This window comes from Aptenodytes forsteri, unplaced genomic scaffold (genome assembly GCF_000699145.1).
Source record: "Aptenodytes forsteri isolate BGI_AS27 unplaced genomic scaffold, ASM69914v1 Scaffold45, whole genome shotgun sequence".
Classification (NCBI taxonomy): Eukaryota; Metazoa; Chordata; class Aves; order Sphenisciformes; family Spheniscidae; genus Aptenodytes; species Aptenodytes forsteri.
In genome coordinates, this window is record NW_008794458.1 from 1,906,874 (window position 1) to 1,923,643 (window position 16,770).

At 36.0% G+C, this 16,770-nt stretch overlaps 1 protein-coding gene across 1 annotated transcript in view; it reads left to right on the forward strand.

Annotated features, from left to right (window-relative positions):
- The window catches only part of RTTN (rotatin), a 94,930-nt gene that overhangs the window by 32,608 nt on the left and 45,552 nt on the right, over window positions 1–16,770 (forward strand). Inside the window, 10 exon segments of the mRNA XM_019475014.1 lie at window positions 1,369–1,457; window positions 4,190–4,307; window positions 4,587–4,683; window positions 5,383–5,451; window positions 5,748–5,936; window positions 7,075–7,314; window positions 10,341–10,485; window positions 12,204–12,358; window positions 13,583–13,802; window positions 15,592–15,720. Coding sequence (XP_019330559.1) covers window positions 1,369–1,457; window positions 4,190–4,307; window positions 4,587–4,683; window positions 5,383–5,451; window positions 5,748–5,936; window positions 7,075–7,314; window positions 10,341–10,485; window positions 12,204–12,358; window positions 13,583–13,802; window positions 15,592–15,720 — 1,451 coding nt within the window.

The following is a 16,770-nucleotide window of genomic DNA, read 5'->3' on the forward strand; positions in this document are numbered from 1 at the left end:
CCGCTGGGGGGGAGTGAGCGAGCGGCTGTGTGGTGCTTAGTTGCTGGCTGAGGTTAAACCACAGCAAATATATATATATTTTTGGTGTTGTATTTTAATTAGGAAAGTTAATTCTTAGATTACACAGGCTAGCTAAAGGGATCTTATACTTAGTGAGGAAATTCTTTTATCACCCTGAATTTCCTCCTCCATTTTGAGTAGTTAGCCTAAGTAACTACAGTTAAAATGGATTGAAATGTCATTTGTGTGAATGAGGATTCAATAAACTAAAGCTAAGCTTCCATGATTATACCCTCTTTCAATATCAAGAGGCAGACTCCCTGTGGCATTTCATCTAATATGTTTGCAAGGAAAGTGTTTTTCTTTTTACTCTTTATAATTTATATCATTTATAACCATAAGTTTGCATCACAGATGTGGTTTTATAATTGTGTTGCTCACAAGGGGAGAAATTATAAATTCTGGTAAAGAAGATCTGATTGAATTAAGATGCAAGTAAGCAATCTTGCATAGAGCATTATTTGGCTCGGTGCAGGGTCGTAACTGTAGAGTTCCAAACCTAGATGTTTGTACTGTACCTACTCAAACTCAAGCATGTTTTCTTCAAGGAACTCAAATCCTAATGATAAAGCATTAGTTTTTCACCATGGAAATGTGAGGTCTTAGATAATATTAAAAGTAACATTTTTCTTATCAGAAAAAATGATCACAAAAATGAGGAAATGTCTACTTTGTCTTGCAAAATAAATGTACTTATTGGTGCCAAAGTTTTCAGATGTCAAAAGATAATATGAAATATAGCATAGGATGAAATTGTAAAGGAAAAAGTGCAGCTTTATCAGGACAAATTTCAGATGAAGGATCACTTTATAGTTATTTAAAAAAAAAAACAAAAAACAACAAACCCAGCGAACCCAAATGACATAGCTTTTTTGTTGTTGTTGAATATTCTTAGACCGGATGCTCTGAATGATGAGTTCAGTGGAAAATACACTAATGGTGATTGTTTTTTATAAAAAACAATTTTAGTTCCATATTAAACTGTTGAAGACTTCTTAAATATTACAAGTGAAATCCTCGTTTGGCTGAATTGAGTTGCACAGGGGATCACTGTAATTGTGGAACATAAAGATCTTATGGGAAGTTATGTAAGATATTTAAGAGTCTACTGTTCAAGAGGCTGCTATAGTCAGATAACAAGACTTCGAAGAGGCTTGCCTTGGTAGAGCTAGAGCTGTACTTGTTCTCTTGATTAGCGATTTTGGAAACTTGTTCTCAACAGCAAGAGTTTGTGATCTTGCAGAAAGAAGTTTAATATTAAACTGGTGCAGAACCAGTGATTCTTACTGTCTTTTGTTTTTCCTACAGATACCAAAATGCATGGCATTGTGAAAAAGTTAGGTGTGATAGAAAAGATTTTGGCTTACCTTAATGAATGTATACATGTGGATGGCAAGGTAAAACTATTGTTACAAGTTCTTCTGCAAGCATTGCACAGCATGACAGTAGTAGAATTTGCCTCTTTCTGCATTTATAATGCTAATCTTTGTGCATTAATTCTGCACAGAACACGTTTAGTAACAATTGTAACTGCAATATGTGTATTGTTTATTATATTTTTGATAATGCTAAAATTCTCTTAATGGAAGAAGATTGGTTTGCCTACCTATGAGAATAGTTAGCCAGAGAACTGTGTGTGGTGTGGTTCAGAAATATACCAGAACTTCCCTGAAGCTTTCTCAGTAGAGACCAAAAAAAAAAAAAAATTAATGACCTTAAAAAAAAAAAAAAAAAAAAAAAGTGTTAAATTGTATATCATAGTCTTTAAATTTAAGTCCTGTGACGAATTATAATTAAAAATTATGAGATGTTTTTGTAAATGGGAATCTACGTGTCAGATTGAATTTCAGGTATAAGCAATTTTCTGACCAATAGAAAATCACCTCACCAGGGAGAGTCTCAGGAGATAAGATCGCATTTAGAGTTGAGTGTATATTTGTTGTAGATGACCAAGCTTTCCATTTTTGTAATATGTCTAATCTGATGCTTGAATTCTTCTGAAATTCATTATTTGAAAACATCTTATGCAAGCTTATTTAGGCTATAAGTTGCTCAGCATCACTTCACTTTTTGCATATTTCTTAGTTTGCTTGCATAGTGTTGTTACAGCAGTCCAACAGTCCAAACCTTGAGTTATTTTAAGAAACCATGAGAATTTTTATATAGTGATGACTTCTCTCCCAAAAGTGTACAAGAGTAAAGAACTGCTTGATACTTAGTGGAATTCCTCTTATTTGTCAAATTAATGAAAATGGCATTCTTCTTCGGTAATGGTAACATTTTTTTCCAGATTATCAGTATCTAAGATTATTTTATCCCTGGAGCATTAGGGAATGTCTAATCCCGTTTATGATAGCTTGAATATGAGTACTAATGTAAACCACTGAAACCCAGTTGGAGAAATTGAAATATTGAGTTCTTCAGGTTTTTTTACTGTGGGGTTTTTTTTTTTAATGTCAGTTTTTTATTATCTTACCTTTTTTAGAGATACAGAGTAATGCAACTTGTTTTGTTTCATTTTGGATAGTGACTAGGTATTAGCATAATTACTTAATAATACAGAAATACAAGCATGGGAAATATATTGCCTTAAGCAGATCCTTCATAGCCAGGTAAGAGTCTAGGATAAGCTTTAAAATAATGTTTTTAGCCCTTTATAAACTTTAATTTAATCCAGGAAGGGCACAGGCAAGAACTCTCTAGGGGCTGTGGCACCTTTCTTTTGCATATATGGTTTGTGGAATGTAGGGTCTTTAGACTAAACAGGATGTTCAAACTTTACATGATGAAAGTTGCAGAGTATTTTAGAGGAGAAATCTAAAATAGCACGCTGAACAATGAATGGTTTAGATTAAATCAGCAGGAGAGTGTAAGCTGACAGCTGTATATGAAATTCCACTTCTTCAAGTGCTAGCATTCAGAAATTTGTTTGTCGGCTCTGTGTTGATAGAAGTTTTGGATCCCAAATGCTCGTCTCTGTAAAATAACTGTAAAATATTTCCTCTACCAAATGATGAAGTAGTCTTATTCAAGTCTCTTGAACACAACAAGTGGAGGTCCCATCCTTAGCTCCCTCAAGCTCTGACAGTTCAAACTACTTCCCAAGAAAATAAGCTATTCACCAGAATAGACAATAAATTAAGTAGGAGCACTGCTTACCTCTTGTTTGATATAGCTTAGTCTAAACACAAAGTAATGCTGGTTTCATTAGGACAAAGAAAGACCATATAGGTTTGATTAAGTAAGTCATTAGGACACTACCCTGAGGGAATCTAGCCCAGATTCTGGTTCTCCCCCTCAAATGATTTTTTTTTTTTTTATTTCATCCTAAAATCAATAGAAAAGAAAAACAAACAAAAAACCAAACAAAAACCCTTGCATGTTCTTAGAAAAGCGGCTACCAAGAAAAGGATAAAGGACGTAGTAGATGGAAAAAGCACCATTTAAATAAGTCTTTATAAATAGCTGTGCAAAACACTCTTTCCATACTAAATAAGCGGGGCTTTTGTTTATTCAGTATTAAACTAACCTGTATTTGGTGATGCAGTTTACAAAACAAAATTTAAGGGCAGAACCTCAGACAAGCAAAGTGATGGTACTGTGAAAGACATACTGTCTTCTCATTCTTAGGAGCAGGGACTTTGGTCATATTTTTGGCCATTCACTGGTACTTTAACTTTTAACAGGCTGGTTTCCCTTCTTAGGTTTCCTGATCTGAAGGATTGGGACCCAGAAAATGAATATGAAACAAAAAGCTATTTGCATTTAAAAAAAAAAAGAATAAGCTTATATGGTTGTAAATATTTGGGGTTTTTTTGAAATCCTTCAGCTCATATATATGCTTCTTAAAAATACATATTTTGGAAGCAAACGTTATAATTGTGTTATGATGCCAGAGACCAATAAAATGACCATCAATTACTAATAAAATAAAACCAGAAGTGAATAAATATTTTCTAATGAATATGCAGTTATCATCTGGATGAAATGTGCTTGTCTAAGAAAGTTCTAGGTTTCGCTACTATAAATGATGGAATGTACTGCTTCATAGCATGAGTTTGTATTAAGCATCTCATAATAGATTGTCCTAATTGTTATCTGTAGTTAATTTTTTTCTATGTTATTGCAGCTTATGGAATCCATAGTGTTACCATGTCTAACACTCTTACGCAAACTTGTATATGCTGATCCAGTTGTTCGTCTGTCCCTAGCACAGCAATCATCTTTACTGCTGTTGCTATTCCGAGGTAAAGATTCTATTTTGACTTTAATATATACATGGAAAGAAAATGTGTGAAATATGGTTAGAAGTTTAACCAAAAGCCTTAAGAAGTGTGGATCACTTCAGAATCTCTAATATTTAAAAGATAAATAATTGTGTGCTAGTGTTACCCATGTTGTGGCATCTGTTGAAGTTATTGGCAAAATGACTGTGGAAACCAGTTGTTTTTAACGGGTGTCCTTCTATGTATTATTAAATGTCAATGTTTTCCTAACACATTTTTAAATATCTTTATTTTATTCAGTTTCCCTGATATTCCAAAATGATCGTGCTGTTTTAAATAAAACTACAGTATTGCTTTGTCTTCTGTTGTTTGATGAAGTAGTAACAACAGAAACGTGGTATGAAAAAAAGTTATTTAATGGCATATTCTCTAGTCAAAATTTAAGGTTTTAATGAAAATAAGTTTTTATATATATTCAAACAAATTATACCCCAAACTTTTATATATCCAAAATTGCATATTTATAGGCCAAATTGTTTCAATATTTGGGTTGCATGCTGTATAGGTCTACTTGGCATATTTGTGCAGCATAAATACTTTGTACCTCAGTGTTAATTTTAAGTTTACTTTAATTTTCGAAGAACCCTGATTGGTCTGTAATCCATCTTTTCCATAAATGGAAACTACACAAATCAAATAGCTAGCTGTAGGCATGGGGGTTTATTAACTTATTTAAAAAAATATGCTTTTAGAATTCGCACACATGAAATATACTGAAAAGAACTATGATGCATATTTTTTCTCTAATAGAAAAAAGGAAACAAGCATGTGCTTTGGTATGTTATCTTTAATTTTTATGTGCAGTACATCTGCAACAAGTATTCTGTATGTGTGTGACCTAAGAACTATCTTAATATTGCATAATCGTGAAGAAACATTGTTTATTAATACAAATTATTCATCAATGGGTTACTAAAGAGCTGGCTGGAAGAAAAAATACAGCTATATCTGAATAATAAAGAAATATTAAGTGTAGCAATAGTAGAAAATCGAAGCTTAAAAGAGGGAATAATAACTATAACTTAATCTCTTGCAGGGCTGATGGCATAACCAGTAATGTTACTAGCCTACCTGCCTTCAGTTTACCTGTTGCTGTTGTTAGAAGGTATGTGTGAGTGGGTTTGTTTTGTTTTTTTTTTTTTTTTTACAGTTAACTTTGCTTCTTTCCATTTGCTGTCCTTCCTGAAGTATGGAGGTGGGAGAATGAAGAGAAACATTTGATGTTAAATCCAAAGTTGTCTGAATTTTTAAAGATGGAGTTTTTTCTCCAAGTCTTTGTTCTCTGAAAAAGAGTTTCAAAAACTTTTTATTTGCAAATTTAAAAGCTTGCTGTAATAGAGCATTTAATTTAAAAAAAAACCAAACAACAACTTTTTAAATTTATTTATTTATTTATTTTAGGTATCATCTCCCAGTCAGAATCACTGCTCATCATGTAGTTAGCCCTAATACTGTTGTGGTGCCATTGTCTTCTGAGTGTTTGACTATGAAACCTGTGTCAGATATGCTTAAGATGGCTTGGAATCTGTCGTGGTACCATGGGATTGAAAACCTATTGCAACCAATAAATTATGAGAAGGAAGCAGAAACGTAAGCCATTTTATTTTGATTTTAAATCCCAATATATTTCAGTTAAATTAGTGTTCCATCAAATTTAAATAGGTTTTCAACTTCAAACAGCAGTTCAAGTTGTTACTGGTTTGAGAATGCTGTCTTCTTAAACGTAAAGGATCACATCCCAAGAGGCTGTAGATATGTTGTCACAGCTAATGTTTTACCTAAATTGCATTTATACATGAAATCTAGAGCTTGACCCAACTTTTATTGGTGGTCAGACTCATTTCAAACAATTTTAAATGGGCTCTGTGACTGTTTTTTCTTTGTAGTCGTTGTGGTTTTTTAGGGAGCTGCCTCTTTCCCCCTTTATAGTTGCATGGCTTACTTTTTCTCTTCTCTTTCTTTCCTTGGCAATTTAAATTTCAAATAATTATTATTTTTAATGGTAATACTAAGAATCATGATAGATAATGAAGAAAATTCACTTTACATCCTTTGAATAGCTCTTGATTAAGCATCATTTCTCTCTTTGAGACTATTTTATTTATAGAACGCAATGTCTTAGAAGATCCTTGATATAATAGGACTGAAATGCTTGTATCATCCTTGATAAATAGGACTGAAATGCTTGTATCTGTATCTCTGTCCATCTCAACAATTTTTCAGTTTTGGCTTGTGTCCTTTAAGGGGTCCTACAAGTTTTATTAGTAAATAGTGTTGTTCTGAGCCATTGGAAACTTTGCAGTTTCAAATCAAAATGATTTGATAAATCATTTTCATTTTAAGTTCCCTCAGGCAAAAAAACCTCAATCTCTTAAAAAGAAAATAGGAAAATAGTGTAGTCCAAGTGGCCAATATTCAGAATAGCGTGGAGGAAAAGTTCGTTACAAACTATGTGAAGAGCACCTTTCAAGTAACTTTGAGAGGTGCCATTTTTCCCAAGAACCCAAACGGCTCAGGATTTAAATGTGGTTGGGTTGTTACTGTTGTTGGGGTTAGGTTTTTTTGGGAGAGGGCGGAGGAAGAGAAAGGATTGGTTAATAAAAATAAATTTTTAAGGCAGTTTATGTTTTGTTTTCTCATTTGAACTGGGAAGTGAAGGAGTCAGCACTCACTGAAATAGTTTGTAAAGGTACTGGCTGTTAATGATTTTTCTCTTATGCCTTTTCAGATTTTTAGACTCGCTAAAACTATCCTCAGAAGACATTCTTATACTCAAAATAACTCACACAAACTATGGACTGCAGGATTGTCTTAATTCAATCATTCAGGCAGTATCCCACAGGGATGTTAGGGCTGCTCTCACTAGGCTTAGTTTTTACGTTCTGAATGACAGACTTGGATTAAAATGCAGTTCTGGGTCTTGTGGAACCACTTTGAAAAGCTTTGTTTGGCAAAAAGCAATAAACAGGTAAGCATATTGACTACAGAAATCCATTAGAGATTATGATGCTTAAATTGTAAATTTCCTAGTTTTCCTATTTTCATATTTATGGAATTGATTGTCCATGCACCTCTGATTCTGATACATATATGTTGTTCCCTCTATCTGCTGGAGGGACAACACAGCAGAGCGTAAGCGGTCCAGGAGATTCCTGGAGAGCAGCAGTGACAACTTCCTGATCCAGGTGACAGAAGAGCCAATGAAGAGAGGTGCTCTGCTGGACCTCATGCTCACAGACAAGCAAGGTCTCATTAGGGATGTGAAAGTCTAAGGCAGCTTTGGCTGTAGTGACCATGAGGTAGTAAAGTTCAGGATCCTAAGAGGAGGGCAAAAAGTAAGATCACAGTGCTGGACGTCAGGAGAGCAGACTTTCACCTCTTCAGAGATCTCATTGTTTAGTGTCTGATGGGATGAGGCACTGGAGGGAAGAGAAGCCCAAGAAAGCTGGTTAATATTCAATGATCACTGCCTCCGAGCACAAGAGCGGTTCACGCCATTGAGCAGGAAGTCAGGCAAAAATGCCAGGAGGCCTGCACGGATGAACAAGGAGCTCCTGGCAAAACTCAAACACAGAAAGGATGGCTACACAGGGTGGAAATAGGAACAAGTAACTCGGGAAGAATATAGAGACACTGCCCAAGCATGCAGATTTGCAGTTAAGAAAGCCAAAAGCCCACCTGGAATTGAATCTGTCAAGGGATATCAAAGGCAACAAGAAGGGCTTCTATAAGCGCATAGGCGACAAAAGGAAAACTAGGGATAATTTGAGTTCACTGCTGAATGGGGCAGGGGCCCCAGTGACACAGGACATGGAAAAGGCTGAAGGTCCTGAATTCCTTCTTCGTCTCAGACTTTACTAGCAAGATCAGCTTTCAGGGATCCCAGGTCCCAGAGACCAGAGGGAAAGTCTGGAGCAAGGAAGACATACCATTGGTGGAAGAGGATCAGTTTAGGGAATACATAAGCAAACTGGATGTATATAAGTCCATGGGCCCCGCTGGGATGCACCCATGAGTGTATCCTGACTGATTTAGTTTCTTGTCCACTTTAATCAATCAAGGTGATTGGGAGAGGTGCCTGAGAATGGGAGGAAAGCAAATGTCACTCCTATCTTCAAGAAGGGCAGGAAGGAGGACCCAGGGAACTACAGGCCAGTCAGCCTCACCTTGATCTCTGGGAAGGTGATGGAACAGCCAAACCTGGAAACCATTTCCAGGCACATGAATGACAAGAAGGTCATCAGGAGTAGTCTGTATGGCTTCACCAAGGGGAAGTTGTGCTTGACCATCCTGCTGGTACCCTTCTAAAATGAAGTGACTGGCTTGGTAGATGAGGGTAGAGCAGTGGATATTGTCTACCTTGACTTCAGGAAGGAAGGCTTACACTGTGTCCTGTAAGATCCTTGTAGAGAAGCTGATGAGATATGGGCTGGATGAGTAGACAGTAAGATGGACGGTAAACTGGCTGAACGGCCGGGCCCAGAGGGTGGTGATCAGTGGTATGAAGTCCAGCTGGAAGGCAGTAACTAGCAATGTGCCCCAGGGATCACTATTGGGTCCAATCCTGTTCAACGTCTTCATTAATGATTGGGATGATGGGGCCAGAATGCACCCTCAGTGATTTTGCTTATGTTACAAAACTGGGAGGAGTGGCTGATACACCAGAGGGTCGTGCTGCCATCCAGAAGGACCTCAACAGGCTGAAGAAGTGGGCTGACAGGAACCTGATGAAGTTCAACAAGGGGAAGTGCAAAGTCCTGCGCCTGGGGAGTAGCATCCCCATGCACCAGTATATGCTGGGGTTCACCAAGCTGGAAAGCAGCTTTACAGTAAAGGACCTGGGGATCCTGGTGGACACCAAGCTGAACTTGAACCAGCAATGTGCCCTTGCAGCAAAGAAGACTAACAGTATCCTGGACTGCACTGGGAGGAGTGCTGCCAGCAGGTCAAAGCAGGTGATCCTTCCCCTTCACTCAGTACTGGTGAGGCCACACCTGGAGTGCTGGGTCCAGTTCTGGGCTCCCCAGTACAAGAGAGACATGGACATACTGGAGAGAGTCCAACGAAGCACCACAAAGATGATGAAAGACTGGAGCATCTTTCCTATGAGGAAAGGCTGAGAGATCTGGGACTGGTAAGTCTGGAGAAAAGAAGACTCAGAGCGGGGAATCTTATCAATGTGTACAAGTACCTGAAGATGGAGCCAGGCTCTTTCCAGTGGTGCCCAGTGACAGGACCAGAGGCAATGAGCATGCACTGAAACACAGGAGGTTCCCTCTGAACATCAGGAAACACTTTTTTACTGTGAAGGTGAGCAAGCACTGGCACAGGTTGCCCGGAGAAGTTACGGCATCTCCATCCTTGGAGATACTCAAAAGCTGCCTGGACATAGTCCTGAGCTACCAGCTCTAGGTGTCCCTGTGTGAGCAGGGGGGTTGGACCAGGTGACCTCCAGAGGTCACTTCCAACCTCAATGATTATGTGATTCTGTAATTTATGTACACAAAACTAGCAAAAAATAAGAACGCTATATTTAAGATGAGGATTATTTAAAATGCATGGTAGGCTTTGCTGCTATTATTAATTGCTAGTATTTAATAGCCAATTACCTTTTTTCTTTCCTGTCTGTGGCCCTGTTAAGATTTTTCTACCTTTTACTGTATGCAATTCCATGTTTACTGTATGTAAATACACCTTTTAATATACATAACAATTTTATAATAATACACAAGAAATGTATAATAATATATAGTAATATAGTCCAAATTTTATGTAAAAGTATTCAAATATATGTAACTTAATTTATATAATAGGTATAATATAATTAATATAATTCCATATTTGTTATATGTAAGTATATGTAATATACATATTAACTGTATATACTCTATATAATTCCACATTTGCAGGTGACCAGTCCTATTAGGCTGAGATCTTAAACTCTCTTTTAATGTGCTACAAGTACGAAAGTAAATATTTTTGTTTGCATTTCAGGTTTCTGCAAGTGCTTCCAGCTTCTGTGGAGGATGAGAAGCTTTTGGTAGATGTCTTAAGATTTTTAAACAAATTGCTTAGAGAGCAGAGATCAAGTTTGGAGTCAGACGATCTGAAGTGGATTCTGAAATCATTGCTTAAAAATGTAAGAATATACCTAAGAAGTTAGCTGTAGACTGTAAGAAATGATATAACTGTGAACTGGTTGGCTGGTTTGCTTCTGGTGAGTTCCTTGAGGAAAACGACTTCTCTCAACAAAAGCAAGAAATAGCAGATCTTGTGGTATTAACGTCAGTTACTTTGTGGTCAGTGCTATGGTTTTAGTGTTTGGGGAAGTTAACTTTGAACAAGAGTAAATTTCCTTCTCTCCTTTACTTGGTATGTGAATTGTTTCTCCAAACTCAAATATTGTATTTGCCAGAAGCAAGCAACATCTACCTGTGTGTATCTTGCTCTGGTAAAGTTAACTATGGTAATATGGTTGTATAGAGCCATATAACTATAGTTAGCTATGCATAGCTCTATATGTACATATAACTATATATACTTGTATGATATGGTTAACTTTGTAACTGTACATACATATGTGTGTGCATACATATACAGCTGTATAAGGTATACTTAGCTACATAACTACATATGTATTATCTGTGTAACTTAAAGAATGAGGTTCCATACAGGTGTGTTGGAACCTTCTGTTTGGCAAAGAGATATAAATGAACATTATCTGTCTTGCATTAAGAACAAGAATTGAAAGTTAGGACAGAAGTTTTTGCTTTCAGTGTGTCTGTCACTTAAGTTTTGATTTTAAATGGTTATAATATGTCTAAAATATTTTTATAAGCATGAGGGAGGTATTATATGAGTGTACAGTTAAGTTGCTGTAGTTAAAATGCCTGTATAATATTGAAATAATGTATTTTTTTCTTTTCAGTTTTTCTAGAGTCCTGTGCTTTTTATTTGAGAGATCCATTCTATCCGATACCGTTCATTTAAGATGTGTAAAATTGGAAAGTACAAAAACAAATAGGAAATTAACATCTTAAAGCAGTATAAGACAACTTTTATTGTATTTGTCAAAATATAATAATTCAATCTTGCTGTATAAAAACATTAGTGAAATGCCAAGGATGAAAGTGATGGCTGCAGTTTTAGAAGTTTGCAAAGTACTGTTCTTCACAAAGCAAGGGCATACTGCCCACATGCAAGATCGTTCATGGTCTTACAAATGATATCATGTTAAGTACAGTCTGCATGCACTTGCATTTTCCCATTTTAAAATACAATCTAAACACTTAGGGGGAAAAAAAAAAAGCTAGTAGACTTCATTTCAATTACTTATAGAATTCAGGTGCTTCAATTTTTATGGCTAACTGGGAATCCTATAAAACTTTGTAAGTATGGCCCATTCAATATATTAATATAAAATCTTTATATCAAATGATTTTAAGTCTTTCAAGCAACTGAGACATACAAGATACATCTTGAACTAATATTTCTACAATGTGTTTTCTGGTTTTTGTGATCTATTTTTTTATTGCAGGTTATTGCTGTATATAACTTTGACTTTTCTTTCATGCTTCAAAATACACTGTATCATGGCTTAATGCCAGGAAATTTTAAAGGCCTAACAGTAGATTCTTTTATGGTGTTTAGTAGATTCAAGAATCAAGTAATTGCTAATTACAGCAATTTTTTAATGTGCTTTTTACAGAAATACTTCTTAGTAAAACGATCATGGAATTTGGAATTTATAATGTGTGTTATTTTCAAGCTCTCAACAGAAAAATGGCTTTAGTGTGGGTATTAAAATAGGATTTAAACAATGCATTATGTAACTGTATTTTTATTCTTTTCTTTTAGAAGCCAAAATCCCTTTTGGGCCTCCTGGTGCGACCAGAATTGCAAGGGCGGGATGAAATAGATGAAATACAGACTGCTGTCAGGCAGCAACTGGATAAAGAACTCATTCGTCTTTTTAACACATTGTTATTTTGTTCCATGTCACTGACTGACAGGTACAGTGTAAATGGACCTGCACATGTAACTCTGACTGGGATCATAATACCTACTGCTGCTGTATCTCGGTCAGAATTTGAATATAATTACATCATGACTCAATCATTTTAAACTGCAAAAATGGAATATACTCCTTTTGAAGTGAAGATTAACATTAGATAGGCCTTTTCACAGTAAAATTAGGAAATTAACTAGGAAACTTGGAAGAGTATGTGCTAGTGGTCACTTCTTCAGCAAATGGTAATAAAACTGATTGCAGGGAGAAGATGGGTTATTTCTTTTTCACTGCTGGAAATTTGCACAAGCAAATGATAACTTGGTTGATTTTGTAGCATTTATTTATAGCAAAGTAAAACATTGAAATATTTGAATATCAACAAATGTTTATTTTCATTGAACTCCTTTTTGGCCTAATACAGTATGTCAGTGCACATTAGTGATTGTTTAGGACAGCTACTTCCAGAATGAAGTTACAACCTTTTCCTGTCAATCAAGGAAACACAGAAATTAATTTCTGTTAGTTTTTTTCTCTGAGTTTCTAATATAACGTCTTCCCACACTAAATCTCTCTGCCCAAGTGTATTCTAAGAGATACTAAAATTGCAGCTTAAGATAATACTTGTTTATTTAAGTGCCACAACATAACTGTTTGTAAAGATACTTTCAAAATGTTACCTTCTTCATTCTTCCCACGCAGTTACTCATTTTCTAAAAATTTTGACAGCTGGAAAAGGGAGAATTTTAGAAATCCCTGCTAGTTATATTTCACACTCCTGTATTTTCTATCTACCTGAGTTCTAGATCGATAGTATTTTGCAGGAAATATTTTTAAACTTGTCTCTTGAACCAGGACAAACATACGCGTAGCTACTAAGCTTTGCAGCTCTTCTCGTTATGTTATCCATCATCTTCAATCTCTCGCTCTTTATTTAATATGCTCCTTAATAGTTGGAGTTATCTCATTTATCTTTTCTTGGTTAAGCAGCCCTGTTATAATCAGATGCAATATTATGCTTTCAGAATCTGGGTGAAGCTAGAATTTGATTCCATGTTATTCTGTGCATAAGGCAATAGTGACTAATTGAGATGCTGAGACTCACAGACTAGTGTAACAGTAAGAAGAATGAGGCATTGACATCTTGTAAAATGATTCATTATAATAACTTCATGTTGACAGTTGATTTTTTTTTTTTTTTTTTTTTTTTTTAAAACAATTAAACCAGAGAGGGCTTGGAACTTGCTGGCTCTTTCAGAACCGAGCTGGCTCTGAAGCTGCTACAATGCTTAAGGCTAACAGATGCACCACATTTTTACGGACTTCCTTCACTGGAGAGAACATTACGAGGAATGGTTCATGTTACTGCACTTCCAGACTGGAGTACCTATTCTGCTGCAGTTGAACCTGTCACAATTTGTAAGAAATATTTAACAGGTCTTCTTGAGGTAAGTAGCTTATGTTATAACTTAGCTTTTGGTTTGAGTGCTTGTAAAGAACTGTGTAACCAATGACATTATAATTTTTAGGATGTACTTTTACTGAATATCATCATTAGGAATAGGTGTTGGAAAGATGCTTTTTTCTGCTAAGTAAATAGCAAAAGTATGGAGACTAGATTGAGCGATGTGTATCTGTACTTGTGAAGATTCATTGTATTGTGTGTGCCTTCATCCGCTGTTTAAGAGGTAATACAAAGTGACTGTAGTTTAAGCAAGATGAAAAATAGATGTGGTTTTTTTAATAACTGAAATGTTAAGAGGAAAAATCCAAGACATTCTCCCACAGGCAAAATCCATGTGTGAAAGGTGGTCTGGGGGAACAGTAATGTGTTAGGCAGGTTATTAACACAGAGAAAGCAGAAAAGAGGTAATTCAAGATGCTACAGTTGTTGGGAAGCCAAAATTTCGTTCTTGTTTTCAGTGTTCTTATTTGTTTGCTAAGTCCACGGATATGATAGACAACTAGTTTTTGCTCCTAAAATTACATCTTTTGAAAACTCCAGTTGTCTTAAAACTGTAGGAAAAGCATAGATCTGGCTTTCTGATTGTTTTACCGGTATTGAGTAAGGTAGGTACATTTAGAAGTTTTCTTTTTAGATTCAAACACTAAAATCTATTTGTTGCATTGGTTGAAAAAGTTTTAAAGTAGTTTTAATTCATTTGTGATTCTGAATGTTATGAATAGCAACCAGATAAGTGTCCAGAAAGTTTGTATACAGATGATAATCATGTTTGTGATAAAAAAAAGATGTTGTGTTTTAGGGGGAAGTCTTAACTTGCCAAGATTTCTTGAGTAGAAATACATATTTTTAGAGCTATTTGATTAGATGAGTTCTGTGGTTTGAAGTCTAGACTAAAAATGGCACCAAGGTTATAGCTGTTGTCATGCAAAAGAAAGATTATTACTGGACAAAATCATAATAAATATTATGGAATGAAATCAACTAGTAATGCATAAGCTGTATGTGCAGAAGAATTACACAGTTTTACTTGGCCTAAATATGAAAGTAAATGTAGGTTTCTTTTTGGGGGGGCGGGGAGAAAGTGGGCTTGAAAGAATTCCTGTAGAGTGGGACACTGAAAGAAAGAACAGCAGCAAAAATGGAGAGGTTTAAATTGCCATACTTTGGGGAGAAAAACACATCTAGAAGTGTAAGTCTTAAGATTATAGTTTTTTTAAAAATGAACATGTTTTGTTGAAAGCAGCATGCTTTTTATTTTAGCATGTATGGTTAGATATTTGGTCAGAGAGTTTATTTTACGTTATGATCCAGTGACCTTTATTGCTGTTCATTAGAATTTGATATAGAAAGGTGATACATTTATTGCAATTCAAATCACAATAAAAGATATAAATGACCCTTTTTCTTGAACACAGAATTTTGAAAATAAACTATATTTTTAATTCCAAAAATAGCATAAAAAACTTGGTACAATAAATGGACTGATTCCATCAAAACCAAACTTTCAGGTTTTTATTCAATGTTGTGCTTGTTATTAAGCTCAACTGCATTCTTTATTTGAAGAAGCAAATAAAAAACACTGATCTTCAGAAGTTTAACCATATAGGAAACCATATCATGGCCAAATGACTCATAAATAAATAAATTCTTAAAATTCAGCTAAAAATGTGTCATGAGTTTAAATTATAATTTAGTAGTGTGTAAGACAGTTTGTACTCTACCTGTATACTGCTTACAGTAAAGCTACCATGAATTTGTACCCCCACTCCTAGGTCATCTCATCGTTTTATGTTGAATGGGGAGGAAACGCTATGTCCTTCATGGGAAAAGGTGTTACGAAAAGCACAGTTCTTTGCTTGCTTCACTTATCTCATGAAATGATGTCTCAAGCCAAGGATACGGTGAGTGCATTGCAGTTGTCCTTACGTTGTCATTTGTGAGGGCTATGCACAGATATATTTTAACTGCTAAAGTTAAATGACAGATTTTTGTATGTGGTGGGGGAAGATGTCTTATATGGCAACAGATAATAAAAAATAATCTGGTAATCTCATTTGGTATGTAATGTTAGATAAATGAATAGGATAGAGTATAGTATACAAGAAAGCTAAAGATTCAGTTCTAGCGTTACTGAAATTATTCTGCAAATAATTATGTAGATTTAGAAAGGCCTTCTTTCAGAATAAGGTATAGTTTTCTTTTTATAAAAAATGAGAAATCAGGATTGTATGTAGGATTAATAAATTTAAGGATTTTAACATCATTATTTCTTCAGCCTTGTACAGATAACAGGTTTTCTAACATATGTTTACACATACGTCTGTGTATTCTTTCACTTGTGTGTGTATATAGGGGAGAGCTATGGATGTCATCTATCTGGACTTCTGTAAGGCCTTTGACATGGTGCCCCACAACATCCTTCTCTCTAAATTGGAGAGATATGGATTTGATGGGTGGACTGTCCGGTGGGTGAGGAATTGGTTGGATCGTCACATCCAGAGGGTAGTGGTCAATGGCTCAATGTCCAGATGGAGATCAGTGACAAGTGGTGTCCCACAGGGGTCCATATTGGGACGGGTCCTGTTTAATATCTTCATCAATGACATAGACAGGTGGATTGAGTGCACACTCAGCAGACGACACCAAGCTGAGTGGTACGGTTGACATGCCTGAGGGATGGGATGCCATCCAGAGGGACCTGGACAAGATGGAGAAGTGGGCGCATGTGAACCTCATGAGGTTTAACAAGGCCAAGTCCCAGTCCTGCACCTGGGTCGGGGCAACCCCCAGTATCAATACAGGCTGGGGGATGAAGGGAGTGAGAGCAGTGCTGCTGGGAAGGACTTGGGGGTACTGATGGATGAAAAGCTGGACATGAGCCAGCAATGTATGCTCGCAGCCCAGAAGGCCAATCGTACCCTGGGCTGCATCAAAAGAAGCGTGGCCAGCAG